The sequence below is a fragment of the Castor canadensis genome, chromosome 14 (assembly GCF_047511655.1).
Source record: "Castor canadensis chromosome 14, mCasCan1.hap1v2, whole genome shotgun sequence".
Taxonomy (NCBI): Eukaryota; Metazoa; Chordata; class Mammalia; order Rodentia; family Castoridae; genus Castor; species Castor canadensis.
Genome location: NC_133399.1, coordinates 80,165,202 through 80,180,748, shown reverse-complemented (window position 1 = coordinate 80,180,748; position 15,547 = coordinate 80,165,202). Strand labels below are relative to the sequence as shown.

The following is a 15,547-nucleotide window of genomic DNA, read 5'->3' as shown; positions in this document are numbered from 1 at the left end:
ATAGTTGCATAACATACTTACCTCACACATACATTCATTCTGTTTTAATTGTACTTTTAAAATGTTTATGTCAGATTTACTCTTAATGAATAAAATACAGGAACATAAAAATACTTAAAAAGTATTATAGTCCAATACTGAGTCATACTGTATAAATTAGAAATTGTAGTTCAACACTGGTCACACTAAGGGTAAAAGAAGGAAACTAAGATCTTGAATATGGGTGATATACTCTCTATACAAGAATGAATGTAGAAATCCTAAACCAGCTGAAACGACAATAAGAAAGGGACTAAGGTAGAATGTAGATAATTAGAGGAAATAAACCAATTGGTTTATTTCCAATTTATATTTAAATATATATTTAAATATATTTATATATATAAATATAAATATTTATATTTATATGGTGTATCACACATATATGCATGGAAAAATCACAAGGAAGCTCCCTGTGTAGCTATCTTTATCTCAAACTAGCAAAAGTGTCATGTTTTTCTTTTTATCTTTTCTATTCTGCAAAGTCAGAGAATAGGAGGGCAGAACAGATCCTGCCCAGGAGGGAGGGTTAGTTCCAGTGGGAGTGGGGAGGTGGCGGGGAAGGGGCGGGGGGTAGGAAGGTGAATACAGAGCAAAAAATGTGTATGCATGCACGTAAATGCAAAAATGTTACCTTTTGAAACTGTTCCATGAATCGGGAGAGGGGAGGATAAAGGCAAGTGGTAGAAAGGCTGAATTCAAGTATGATATAGCTGATACATTGTAAGAACCTTTAAAATGCCATAATGTACCCCCACCCAGCACAGGATTAAAGGAAAAAAGAAATTGTAGTTTAAAACAGGTTCCACAGGGGCTTTAGGCCATAGGTTCAAAACCTAAATCTCTAGTACAAAAAAAAAAAAAGTTTCAAAATGTCTAAGAGAAATTATTTAAATTATGTACCATAAAATTGGAATTTAGACTTTTCCCAGGATTAACTAATGTTACTAAATAGAGGAATTTTAAAAATGTACTAGTTGTGATATATTGTAAGAACTTTTATAAATGTCACATTGTACCCCAGTACAACAATAATAAATAAATAAATATAATAGCTGGTTACTTAAAATTGAGCTTAAAGTTACATTTCATAATCAGTTTATTTACCCATGTAATTTCATGTGGTTTTTTTAATTTTTAAAATAAAGGCTGTAGTTTTCATATATATATTTCATATTTTGTGAGCAAGGGTTTTTCTATAACCTAGGAATATACATTATGAAGAAAAATTGATGAGACACTAGTAAAGAAATAACATCTTGAAAGAAAGATCAGTAAGAAAACTTTAACATGCTTTCTCTAATGTCATTGTGGATTGGGTCATGTACATCTATAAATTTTGTGGCTGTGAAATGTTTGAATATCATGCTGAAGTATATTCATTTTTTTCCTACTGTGTTATTAAGGTAAATGCCAGGGATCTTTACACTTCAAGTACTTCTTCTGATATACTTGCATCTAATTTCAAATTTTACATTAGACTTCAGTCATGTTATAGACGACACTGGCTAGGATTTAAAAATCAGATTTTCTTCAATGGAAGTGGGTCTCTAGAACATCAATTATAGCAGATAGAATGCACTTACAGCAGTAATCCAGTAAAACATGAAAAAAAATTCCTCCACTGAAGCTACATATAAAATTAAATTATTTTCTGTAATTGAAGCAATATACCTCTAAACTGAGCAGAACAGTGAGTATGCAGCTTACAAATCCCAGAGAACTTCAGATAAAAATTGTCTACAATAAAAGATACAGATTCATAATCCTCCCATTACTTAAATACAATAGGCATGATACATACTTTTCTTTTCTACCCCAATATATATTTTTAAGTAAGTTATGCATTTTCTTAAGCTTCCTTAGAGTTCCTTCCTCTAGTTTATTCAAGATCAGCAGAGCAAACAACTGTTTCTGAATTCAGTGTTTAAGCATGAAATATGCTATAAAGCTGCCCAAATTGAACATTTCCCTGTTTCTGGGGAATGTTAAATAAATCAACCTGCAATAATTAAAATTGGCCAGCCATTCAGAATGCTCACTTGAATCTTGAAAATCTTTGTGACCGTTTAGAGAACTGTCTGTTTGATTGTTGCTAAGGAACCAATTGGCGTTGCTCCCCCCAATGCTGGATTTATTCTCCTGGACACTTGGAAGCCTAAGGTAGCAATTCAGCGCTTTGCAGTTAGTGTGCTCTGGCATGTTAGTGCATTTGTTTGAAGGCTGTTTCAGAATAGGAGGCAGAAGCCTGAGTTCTAAGCACACTGCTACTACTTTTTGACTTTGTACCTTTCACAGGTAACCTCGGTAAATTCCAATGTCTTGGTAAAATGAGAGTTGGATCAAATGATCTCAAATCTCTTACTTCTCTACATTGCAATGATACACAGCAAGATTATGCCACCCTCAAAAAGTTGAAGAAAAAAAGGTTAAAAAAAAAAAAAGTCCAGGTATAGTGGTGCTCACATGTAATTCCAGCACTTGGGAGGCTGAGGCAGGAGGATTGGGAGTTCCAAACCAGCCTGGGCTACGTTCGCAAGATCTTGTCTCAAAAAAAAAAAGAGTCGATTTAAGTACACAGTTAAGCATTCATTTACTTCTGAGTTATCAGCACTTAAATGACAAATTTAATTAAACATATGGATAATTTTAGCTTTTCAGAAAGAAGTGAACTACCAAGAAACCTGGAAAAAAATTGCACTTTAAATGGTTTATTAGATAATCAACATAGGTACAACAAACATATAGTTTGTTAATACATTGTAGTCTAAAGCAATTTTAAATGAGAAGGATTTTTAAAGCATGTATTTTTAGTAATATTATGTCATAAGAAAATTACCTTTAAAGAGCTTTCACACAAAGATAGCTCCAATTTATATGAAATCTTTATCAAATATTAACTTTGTCTCATGAGAGCTTCCCCTAAGTAGTGAGACTGAATAGTTAACCCAAAGAATTTCATCCTAAAAATAGCATAAAATTTTAACATGCTTCCCCAAAAGTCACATTTCCATCTTACGGATAGCTGTTACAAAGCAAAACTAATGTTAGCTCTCATTTGATCACTTTATACCCTAAAAGTCATGTGTGAAATGCCCCTGCAGAAGAGCCTAGAACTGAATAGACATTCAAAAACTGTTAGCTACATTCTAATACCACCTTCATGCCCATCACCCAGCCTTATTGTTAGTAGTGTGATGATGATAATGGTGATTCCCATGATAAAGGTGACGATCAGAATGTAGACTTGAAAGATCAATTAAAACTCAAAATTTCCTCCATTGCTTTTTCAGTTACTGTGTTTGATGTTAGTGGACAAAAGTGTTTCTATGCACTAGGCCATAATAAGGAACATTTTTCCATTGTTTTTTCAAGCTGATTTTAATATGTAAATCTTGATAAGGAAACGAATGACTTGACATAGAAATACGTTTCACAATTGCTGAGTTAATTTTCCTCTGATCATTATGGAATAGAATTCCAATGACATTTTTATAGGTTAAGTAGCCATGTCACTCATCACTTTCATCCCTATAAGAAATAAGTGGAAAAAAATTAGAATGTTAATCAAGTTATTCCCTTTGGCGTGTTTCTCATGGCTGAATGATGTTATAATAGTTTTAGCACCAAAAAACAAAAAAAATACTATACTTAAATAATAATTTTAGTAAGAAACTGAATTAGATACTCTAAAGTCTCTCCAACAACTAATTTTGTTTCAGTTTGATTGTATTAAAAGATTCCAGTAATCATCTTTTCCTCAAATAGACCTATGATGAAATGCCATATAAGGAATCTATCAGATTCATACATACAGCACTATAATCATGACACATACACATATATACATATATATATATATATATATATATATAGTGTATAGTGTGCTTTTCACCATAAACGTGTCTCAGTTATAAAATGAAACTGGTAAACAATCTATAGAAACTAAATCACTCTACATTTAAGAAAATTACCTGGGCTGGCAGAGTGGCTCAAGGGTAGAGTGCCTACCAGTCAAGCCTGAGGCCCTGAGTTCAAACTCCAGTACCACAAAGAAAAAAAGGAAAGACAGGGAAGGAAGGAAGGGAGAGAGAGAGAAGGGAGGGAGTGTCACAAAATGCAACCAACCCTTCTTACCAATCATATTCTGTACTTTAAATTCTAAAACTCAATTCTCCTAACCACCAGTGTTTGTGATTAATTATAGTAAAACACAGCTTGGTTTGAATTATGACTGACTTCTTAGTCATAATTGAACTCATAGACTATTGTCCCTTCACATACTTCCATTGCTAAATTTTGTAGACTTCTGATCAAAGATTTAAAGGTACCTGGTTCTATGTTTTTAATCTGACCAGATCATTAAAAAAACAAACAAAAAAAACCAAAACAAAACAAAACAAAAAAAAACCTGGGTTTCTCCATGGTGCTTGAGTTGGTTATATCAGGGTCACAGGAGGAAGGTAGAAGTTGGTGGTAGCAATAACCCCAGCTTTGGAGCAAAGTGCTCCTGAATTCACAAACCAATTCTACTACTTCCTAGGTACCAGACTTTGGTGAAGTGCTTCAAGAGTCATTTCCTTCATCTTTAAAGTGTCACTATTAATGCCTTTCCCAAAGGGTTCCTGTGAGGATTAAAAATTATCCTGGCGCAGAATAGCTACCAGTAGTTGCTACTGCATTAGCATTAAATGGGAGGAGAAGCCTTTAGAGATTATGGTCTAAAGAAAACAGGCTGCCGGCTTTGGAATGTAAGTCCACATAGATTTTACGTTTATATCCCCAAGCTGCCTAAACTCATCAAACTTTTTATCAGTCAGGAGAATTGAATAACTTTCGAGATCATTTTTCCCAATAAGGAAAAAAAATGACCCGTTAAGTTAAATCCAACAGTATGTGTGGGAGGTAGCTCTCAGCCCTATAAATGCTATGTGTAAAAGACTTCTACCATTTGGGCCTGTTAATCAGGAACTTTTTTTCTAATACTGTATTTATTTTCAAGAAAAATGCTCAAAAAGTAAAATAAAAGAGAGTACCACACTATAATATTTCTGGCTACTAACTCAGTTTTCCTTATTCTTGTTCTCAGTACGATTTTGTAGAGCTCCTGGATGGCAGCAGGTTGATTGCAAGAGAGCAGAGGAACCTGGTAGAGTCTGAAAGAGCCGGGCGGCAGGCAAGATCTGTCAGTCTTCATGAGGCTGGCTTTATTCAGTACTTAGATTCCGGAATTTGGCATCTGGCTTTTTATAATGATGGGAAAAATGCAGAGCAGGTGTCTTTTAATACCATTGTCATAGGTAAGAACCCTCTTGAAAGCATTTTTTGCCAGGCTATGTGTTAAATAAAAACTGAATTATCTTTATCAATTTTTAGTGATTCCATAGTCCATGTAAAATGTGATATTTTTTCTATTGTTTATTTGTGAATAGATGACAAACCTTGAAATCTTGGAAGAAAATATTTGCAACTACTTTGGGGGAGGAGCATGAAAACACTTTAAAATCTGCATTTGAGGTGGCGTTGCTTTGCTTTAGTATTCACATGATCTAATAATGATGAATCAATTTTTTGGTTATGGGTCAAATCATTCATACTTCCTTCAACACCAGCTAAACTGATCAAGTGACCATTTCTCTTTTATGACTAATAGGCTCTGCAATAAATGCTCCTTCTTTCTCTCTTCTCCAGAGTCAGTGGTGGAATGCCCCCGAAATTGCCATGGAAATGGAGAGTGTGTTTCTGGAACCTGCCATTGTTTTCCAGGATTTCTGGGTCCAGATTGTTCAAGAGGTATGCAAGTTAGATTGCTTTCTTAAGCTGATACAAATAAGTTGTAGAAACACACGCAGTTCAGAAAACTAGCAAGACAGAAAAGAATGAGGGTGAAACTAGCATATTATTTGTTCCAGTGATATGTCTTCTTTCAAAAGCTCAATGGAAAATGTGGCTGTTCATTCTTCTGTCGTGTTTTATTTCACAGCAGCCTGTCCAGTGCTGTGTAGTGGCAATGGGCAGTACTCAAAGGGCCGCTGCCTGTGTTTCAGTGGCTGGAAGGGCACCGAGTGTGATGTGCCGACGACCCAGTGCATTGACCCACAGTGTGGGGGTCGTGGGATTTGTATCATGGGCTCTTGTGCTTGCAACTCAGGATACAAAGGAGAAAATTGTGAAGAAGGTAAACATGTCAATATTTACAGAATTCTATTGTTATTTCCATAAAGAGACAGCTTGTATCTGTAACCTTTGATTTGGCAGATTTCTCTCTTTATATACTTCCTTAGGAAAGTAATTTTGATTTCCATATTTATGCATGAATTGTTTTATTAACATTTTAACTAATAAAAAGAGCAAATACCAGAGATCCCTTTTGCTCTTTTCCAGTGGCATGTATAATTCTTTTTTCGCTCTGAGGAAATAAGCAAACATTTGTGCCTTGAAACCAACAGTGGACTGTAGATTTTTTTTTTTTTCCTTTTCAGTTTTTCACATTGTTGCTAGTTTCTAAATCTAGCATTTTGGCATCTCTAGGAAGACAGAATAAGTGAACATAATGTACTAATGAAAAAAAGTACAGCATCATGGATTTGTTCCATAACTGTATAAAATGATGAGAGTCAAGATACTATACTGTAAAGTGCAGTTAAATTGTTTTATCAGAAAGCAAAAAAAAGCACCATTTCCGTTCTTCAGTCAAAATGATTTTATTGATCTGCACTCACAAAGTAATGCAATTAAGTCTCTGGAATTAAATTTTCAGGCCATTGACCCTACAAGTGTAAAGTTTTATTGAGTCAAATTGGTAAATTAAATCTCATCATCTAAAGCACATTAAAGTGAATTAAGAAGGATAGAGAGTATGCAACTCATTTATTTCTCAAACAATTGGAGGCTACCATACAGCTGTCAGTGCCTAGTGGTCATGGATTAGGTCAGCTGATATGGATATTGTTGTAGAAAAGGCAATACTTATTACCCTGATTAGGCAGAACAGAGAGCTCTTGAAACCTCAAGAGCATATTTGTATAATTCATGAAAATTACAAATCCTTGCAAGAGCCTCAGTTATCTAAATGGCATTGGAATGATGCTTTATTATATTACAACTTTGCATTTTCAGAAACAAGTTCTTGAAAATGATAGATAATTGATTTATCTAAAATATTAGTATGAATTAGATTAGGATTTAGCTTTTTATTCTGTAAGTATTATAGTGTCTTCCAGATTTAATAAAATTGTTCTCATTTCTTGACACTAGCTGACTGTCTCGACCCTGGATGTTCTAATCACGGGGTGTGTATCCATGGGGAATGTCACTGCAATCCCGGATGGGGTGGTAACAACTGTGAAATACTCAAGACCTTGTGTCCAGATCAGTGTTCTGGTCATGGAACGTATCTTCAAGAAAGTGGCTCCTGTACTTGTGATCCTAACTGGACTGGCCCAGATTGCTCAAATGGTAAAGTTAATAAATATAGTCCAATCAAGTGCTTACTGTGGTTTAGCTAAGGATTAGAATATTTTAAGTTTTAAAATATACTTATTAAGCTTCATTGAAATTATAGGAAAGTGATTATTTATAGATATAAATGTTAAAAGTAATGAAATACAGTTTTCTTTTAAAAAGGAAAGAAAAGTATTATTGGTAAGAATAATCATTCGTCTGCATAGATGCCTCGGCTTCTTAACTCTCATTTTATAGAACTACTAATTGAAATTAGCTTCCCTCTGGTCCTGTGTACAGCTTGGGGATTTAAACACATTATCTGATGAATAAAGTAGCCTCAATTTTAAAAAGTTACCCAACAACATAAGACTAAACATTGTCAAAACAAAGGTGTACATATTATGTATTAAGGTTCTATACTGAATTTTTTGGGTGGCACTGGGGTTTGCATTTTTAATTATGATAACATGATCATAATAGAAATGACAAATAGTATTTTTATTCCATCAGCCACATTACTGAGCACCTGCTATGTGCATGGTATAATGATAGGCCTTACAGGGATAAAAGTATAATGAATCATGTTTTCTCTCTAGAACAGTGGCTTTCAAAATTTTTTGAGCATGACCTATAGTCATAAATATGTTTTTACAAAACAAAGAATATATTTCACACTGAGACCTAGTATATGTATATCCACACATACTCAATTGAAATAAACATTTTACAAAATGATACACATGCCTATTTTTTTCAAGACTACTCTGTTGGGTTTTTTAATGCTGATTGCAAGTCATGAGCTAATTTCCATGATATTCCTGCTCATTAGTCACACAGTTTGAGAAGATGACATTCTAGCCTAGGAGATTACACTTCAATTAGAGAGATAAAATGAATGCACATGAAATATTTAGAAACCAGTATATTCCAGTGTAGTATTATACCAAGTTATGTGGAAAAATATGCTACATTCAGAGGAGTTATCCTTCCTTGATAAATACTGGAAGTCTTCAAGGAGACATTTATTAACATTTCTTGTCTTAAACATGGTGGTCTGGGGTGGGAAGGCAGGATATTTTTTGATTAGGGGAGCACTATTAGAAAGTACTTAAGGACTGGTAGAGTGGCTCAAGTGGTAGAGCTCCTTCCTAGCAAGTGCAAGACCCTGAGTTCAAACTCTAGTACTGCTAAAAAAAAATGATAGAAAGTACTTAAGAAAATGGACTGTGAAGTCGGGTGCATAGTTTCATATCCAGTTCTACTTCATAATTATGTAGCCTTTGGCAAATTACTGTATGTCTCAGGTTACTTGTCTATAAAGTCACAGGACATTATTCACAGAGATACTATGGAATTATTTGAATTAATGCATATAAAGTACTCAGTACAGGCCAGGTGTGATGGTACACACCTGTAATCCCAGCACTCAGGAGGCTGTAGCAAAAGGATTTCAAGTTCCAGGCCAGCCTGGGCTACATAATGAGATTCTGCCTCAAAAAAAAACCCTTAATATAATAAATAAATAATAGCAAATATTGCAGAATATTTTATAATAAATTCTAAATATAGCTTCCACCACTACATGAGGCAAGGTAAAATTTTGGTTGGTCCCCATTATGGGGAGTTATGTTTATGAATGATGTTCCAGATTGGAAAATTCACAGATGACAATGGTGTGCTCACTAATATGAAAGTAGTGTTTTAGAAGAACTCATAGATTCGATGTCAGAGAACAACAAAGTCCGAGGATCTTCCAAAAATGTAAGGTAATGAGAGCATAAATTAGTTTGGAGTCAAGAGAAATGAAAAGGATAGATATACACACTATTTTAGAGGAGAATAAGGCAAAACTTGATGAAAAAACAAGATAGAAAAGTTTGGCAAGAAGGGCTTTAAGTCTGAAGCAAAGAAATTAGGTTTAATATTAATGTCTGAAGGAGACAAGAAGTTGGGAAAGGGTGAGGACAATTACAGAGGAGGACGCATGGAAGGCAATGGGAGGATACATAAAAAATAGAGCTGGAGGTGGTGGCTCACGTCTGTAATCCCAGCTATGCGGGCAGCAGACATCAGGAGAATTGCAGTGTAAGGCCAATCCAGACAAAATGTTAGGGAGACCCAATCACAACCAATAAACCAGGAGTGGTGGTTCATGCCTGTGAACCCAGCTCTACAGTAGGCATAGGCAGGATTATTGTGTTCCAAGGGTGGCTTAGGCAAAAATGTGAGACTCTACCTAAAGATAACTAAAGCAAAAAAAGGGCTGGGACATGACTCAAGTGGTAGAGCTCCTCCTGCCTTAGTAAATGTAAGGCCCTGAGTTCAAATGTTATACCACCAAAGAGAGAGAGAGAGAGAGAGAATGCTGAGTTCTGTTTGATTCTCAAAGTATCTAAAATGAGGAAGAAGTGAGAAAAGAGAAGAAGGGAAGGGACAGATTTTACTCACTCGCAGTATTGAGCAAATAAAAGCATTCTGCCTAAAGCTTAGGCTCAGGGCAGTGCCTGTCTGCTCTTCATCCAGTCCCCACTGGTCATCCTCTTCTCCAAAGTAGTGAAGAACACGGTTGCTCAACTTTTGAGCCAACCACTGACTATCTGTATGTTGGGCAAGGTATTTAACCTCTGTGCCTCATTTATCATCCTTAAACTGGAAAGAATAATATTACTACTGTTTGCAATTGTGATAAAGATAATATGAGTTAATACGTGAAAAGTACTTTGAATAGTGCCTAACACACAATAAGTATTCAGAAAGTGTCAACCATTAGTAGAAGTAGTGGTGGTAGTGACAGCAATAAACACTAGTGCTATTTTAAAGGCTTATTATAGTGTATCTTAATTCCTAATAAACTCAGAGAACCTTCCACCAAACATGTTGTTTGAATATGTTCCACAAACATGAAATTCACAAAATTCAAATTATTTCATCTATTAGTGTGACCTAATGACATAAAACAAAATGAAATATTGCCAGGTAGCTCATTCACATTGCTTATTTTTAGTTGAGGGGGGAAAAAAAGACTAGTAATTTTTACAAATTGCACTTTCCTGGCATTTTTGAGAAAGTTGGGTGACATATCTGCTACCCTGTGATTCAGTATCAGATTTATCTAGGATTATTGAATCCTAGAAAATGAAACTAAAGAACATTTTCCATAGGTTCATTTGTAATGTTGATGGAAAGTTTTTGTTCAATTTGTGAGTAGATATGCTAGCTAAAGAAACTTTTCTTCTTTTCTCCTTCCCACACTCACTTCTCTCCTCCCTCCTTCCCTTCCTACTTTATTGGTCCTCCATCATCTTTTGACTGTACACCTTGGGAAGCAAAGTTTATGATCTGATCATTTCTGCTTCATAGAAATATCAGTTGATTCAGATAGCTCAAGGACCCAAAACTTTGGCTAGAAAATTCATGACTGCTAGAGCACATAACATGTATAGGATAAATAAGAATAAGACATGAAGTGGGACCTAGATTATAGAGGGGCCTCAATGTCCCACTAAGGAGTTATAAGAAATATCCACTAACCAGCATTCATCAAGTGTGAGTGCAAGGCATTATTTTAAATAAGATACTAGCTTTTTTTGTCCTCTTTTCTTAGGTATTTTATAGTTACAAAATCAAAATAGTCATTTAGTTATTTCTGAGCATTTACTTACATTTCCAGCATCTATACTAAAAATACATACCATGAAAATATCCAATTAAACTTTATAGAGATGATTATTTGGGTAGTAAAGCTACTTGGTTCAGATCTCTTATGCCTCCTTCAGTAAAAGAGGTATAATAATACAAGCTACCAAGAATACTTGCTTGAAATACAGTCATTCTGATTTACTTTCTGCCCATATGGCCAGTAGGAAAGGAACAAGCATAGTAGCCCTTTTGTTTTGTTTCATATAAAGTCATTATAATACACTACTTGAATTGTTTTATAAAGGGTAATTTATAATTGATGCAGATGGCTCGAAAAGTAATTCAGTCTTCGTAAAATCACCTTCCTATGAATAGCCAAAAAATTAATTAAAAGATTAAATTGACTGCCAAAATCATGTTATTTTATATATTTAGATTTAACTTTATTCATGCTGATATAATTAGTTGAAAATGTTATCATATACAAAAATTCACCCGTTTTCGTATAGTGTGTGCAATCTTTGTTCTATTCATCTGTATACCCCAATGAAAAACAGAAATATATTAAACTCTCAAGATACAGAGTTAAATAATGATGAATGCCAACACCTTCTTTTGAAGAATGCAAGCACACGCACAAAAAAAAAAAATCTCCTTTAATAAACTTTGCTATTAGCTGTAAAAAGACCAAAAACTTACTTAGAATTCATTGTAAAGTTCTCAAACATGCTATGTTTACCATGTGGAAATATCTTGTTTCATGTGCCTTAAATTTATCTGCCTACTACACAGTCTCATTTGAAGCTTATAAAAGCATTGATGTAAATTTACATGTGTGACTTGAAGTCTGCCTACAGTTTAATTTTGATTTGCTAACCAAATGAATCCTCTAGGAAACATTTTGCTACTTACTTCTTTTGCTATTGTGAAAATGACCTTCAGATATCTAAATTCAATAAGAGAATAGACTTTACATCTGAAGAAACACTTGGTTAAACTGCTAAAAGAGAAAAAAATGAATTATTTCCATCAGAAAATTTATAGGTCCGAAAGCAACAGAGCTTTCGTCTATCTCCATCAGCAGTTTGTCCATTAATTAGCCCTTCAATTTCACTTCAATTAAATTAACTCTAATTAATAAGTTCATTACAAAGATTGACGCACCTTGCTCAAAGCTAGTATGCTAAATGCTGATAAACACCTTCACCCTAATGAAGAATTGATTAGATTGAATAAAAAGGGAACCTTAGAAAGAAACCTCTCTCTTTTGGAGCTGAGTTGATGTTATGTTGCTCTAAAGTTAATCAAACCATCTTGGATCTCTTAATCAAAAATTAATTCAAAGGAATTAGAGAATGTGGTATAGAAAACACACACATGCACGTGCGTACTACTCTCTCTCACTCCTGGTTAATAGTCCTGAGTGTTGTTTCTAAGAAATGTTGCAGTTCTCATAGTGCCTTGATATGGTGTTTAAAGTTACACTGTGAAATAGAGAATTATAGTGTCCAAGAAAAGTTAGTTAGGAAATGACTGAGGAAAGTAGGAATATGTAGCTACATAAATAATCATTATTTGTTAAAGAAAAAAGTCTATCTTCTGTTTGTTAGAAATAATTTCAGGTTTTTATTATAAGTCGTTTTTATTTTTGCAAGAAAACCAAAATTGAACAATAATCTTACAGTCTTACAACAAAACCTTAATTAACTTTATTTAACTTCATATATAAAAAGTGAAATATAAAATACCCTTCAAAGTTCCATCCTTTGCTTCCTCTTTCTCAATTATGTATAATTAAATAAAGGTTTAAGAAAAAAATTACTTGAGACATCTGAATTCTTTTTAAAGGCTTAACCTGGTGTTATTGTTTTTGAAGCCATTTGGTCACTTGGGCTTTCAGTAATTTCAGTAGGAGAAAAACATTTTTCAAATAGCAGAGTCAGTTGTTTTCATATATATGATATATGTTAGATAATATATATTATTAAACTGGCTTTCTGTTGAGTGAGCTAGACAGTTTGTAGCTATCAACAGTATAAATTTACCAAATAATAAAAACAAATTTATTTAGCTGCATGTCTACATGTCTGAACCAAGCTAATGTACTTTCTGTAACAAATTCCTTTTGATGAAAGTTTCTGAATATTTAAACCTTTCAAGCAATGGCGTTAGAAATACCCCTCCTCAGTTCTTATTATATGTGTGAAATGCCACTCCTGCTAGATGCTTAAATAGTTAAATATCTTGATATTTTGGTATGTGTGTATGTTTTCTTGACTGCAAAAGATACTCTGGGATATTTTTATATGACTGTAACTATTTTGCATATATAATATTTCATATATAAAATATCTTTAGATAAAACAATATCATTCCCAACAAAGTTGCTATGTGTATTTTAGGCACCATTACAGCCACATATAAAATTAAATGATGGATAAGAAAGTAAAATTCTGCCATTCATAATTACTAGTAGTTGATGCTGATATTATTAGCTTAGTATACAAATATGTTCGATTTATTTTCATTTACTTTGTTTTTCACTTCAACAGGTTTAAAGTGCAGCTCCCCTCATTAATTCTCCTTCTCACCTCCTCTACTTTCCTCTCCTACCCTGGTTTTACAATATAGAAATATGTTCCGTGGACTGTGGCTCGCACGGCGTTTGCATGGGAGGCACATGTCGCTGTGAGGAAGGCTGGACTGGCCCAGCATGCAATCAGAGAGCTTGCCACCCCCGCTGTGCCGAACACGGGACCTGCAAGGATGGCAAGTGTGAATGCAGCCAGGGGTGGAATGGAGAGCACTGCACTATTGGTAGGCCAACTGCACTTGTATTTATTTATTTACTTATTTGATTCTTTTCTTTTTCCTGTGCTGGGGGTCAAAGCTGGGGCCTCATGCCTCTACATAAGCGCTGTACTACTGAGCTGCGCCCTCAGCCCTTAACTGCACTTCTTCAGCTGTCCTGAATCTTCTGCCAAAAAACTCAAATTGTTGGCTGTTTTTAACTTGGAAAAATCTTGTTTCTTCAAATTGTTTTTTACTTCCCATCCTTAAAAAGAAATTTTTTTGTCTTTAAATTATGAGTCCTTTTATTTATACAATTTATTTATAATATTTTTATTTATTGTTACTGTGATGGCTGCAAAAATTTTTTATTTATAAGTCATCATTTAGTTAGCTGCAAATTCACCTATTCGTTGCACTTGTGGAGTGCTCACACCCATACTTGTGATATGGCTCCGTCAAATATTACTTATCACTGTTACATACTACCAGTGCATATGTTAATAGCAGTCATATTTTGTTACTTTAAAACTGTTTTTAAAATTTTTTTCAAATATGTGGCCTTGTTGACTTCTAGATTCCAGAATTACAGATCTTAGACTTGTCAATGTATTGAGTCTCTACTAAAGATATTTGATTACAGGATCACTAAAATGAAAGTAAAATGATGCATTAGTCTAGCTCTTCTTTATATGCTTAACACTTTTTCAACTATGATGACGTTCGTGAACAGTTTAAATAAAACAATCAAATAGGTCTTTAAGATCAAAATGGTTAGAGTTAAAAAAAAGGTTTTATACACAAATGACATATAGCATAGATATAAAAATGTCTAGAACATATGTAATGCCACATTTTCAAGATATTCAGTGTCTTTGCTTTTACCATCCAAGTTACTGAATTAAAATTTTCTGCTAAAAAAATACAACAAAAGTTAATAATAAATTTCTACCTCGCTTCAGTAAAAGTATACAGCATTAAATTTCAGACTTTGAAGTACCATGTTTCCCCGTATTATTTCATGTCCTTCAGGTAAAGTTGAAATAGCTATTTGGGGAAGTGTTGCTATCTTAAATGATTTCTTCCAATATGTCTATGAGGAATATGAACTTTACATTTTTGCTTACAGGAATTTTGTGTCATTGGAAAACTGAAATCACATACATTTTATAGACTTGTCACAATTACATATTCATAAACCTTATGTAAGGTTATTTCTAATCTTATTGACATTGTGATACCTGTTTCACAGATCCCACCCCACCCCCACATTTGGTGGTATTTTAGAAGCATGCCAAGGCTCAGATTGTTGGACTCGTGGCTATTGCTTACCAGTGATCAGAAGGGGAAAAAAGAGTCATCAGACAGAGTCTGTCTGGAGAAATCCATGCACAGGCTCCCTTATGTTATTCCATTTCCGACAGAACAGGTCACAGCAGCACCCTCCTTTCTCCAGCAGTGAAATGCATCAACACATGTCCAGTGTTTCCACCAAGGGAAGCCTGTCTGACTCACAGTCCAAGGTTTTCTGCTCAAGTAGGTAGGTTGTGTCTACCACAACCACCAAAATCTCAAGTTCCCAGGTGAAAAGAAAATGTTAAGAGCTCCAGGTAGGCAAGACAACATTATCAGT

At 34.3% G+C, this 15,547-nt stretch overlaps 1 protein-coding gene across 30 annotated transcripts in view; it reads left to right on the top strand.

Annotated features, from left to right (window-relative positions):
• Tenm3 (teneurin transmembrane protein 3) overlaps positions 1-15,547 on the top strand; it is a 2,373,066-nt gene that overhangs the window by 2,252,104 nt on the left and 105,415 nt on the right. For all 30 annotated transcript variants that reach the window (XM_074054924.1, XM_074054923.1, XM_074054922.1 and 27 more), the window contains 5 exons: positions 5,129-5,339; positions 5,731-5,832; positions 6,023-6,217; positions 7,297-7,497; positions 13,756-13,941. In XM_074054924.1, the coding sequence (XP_073911025.1) occupies positions 5,129-5,339; positions 5,731-5,832; positions 6,023-6,217; positions 7,297-7,497; positions 13,756-13,941 (895 nt within the window). The remainder of the gene's footprint in view (positions 1-5,128; positions 5,340-5,730; positions 5,833-6,022; positions 6,218-7,296; positions 7,498-13,755; positions 13,942-15,547) is intronic.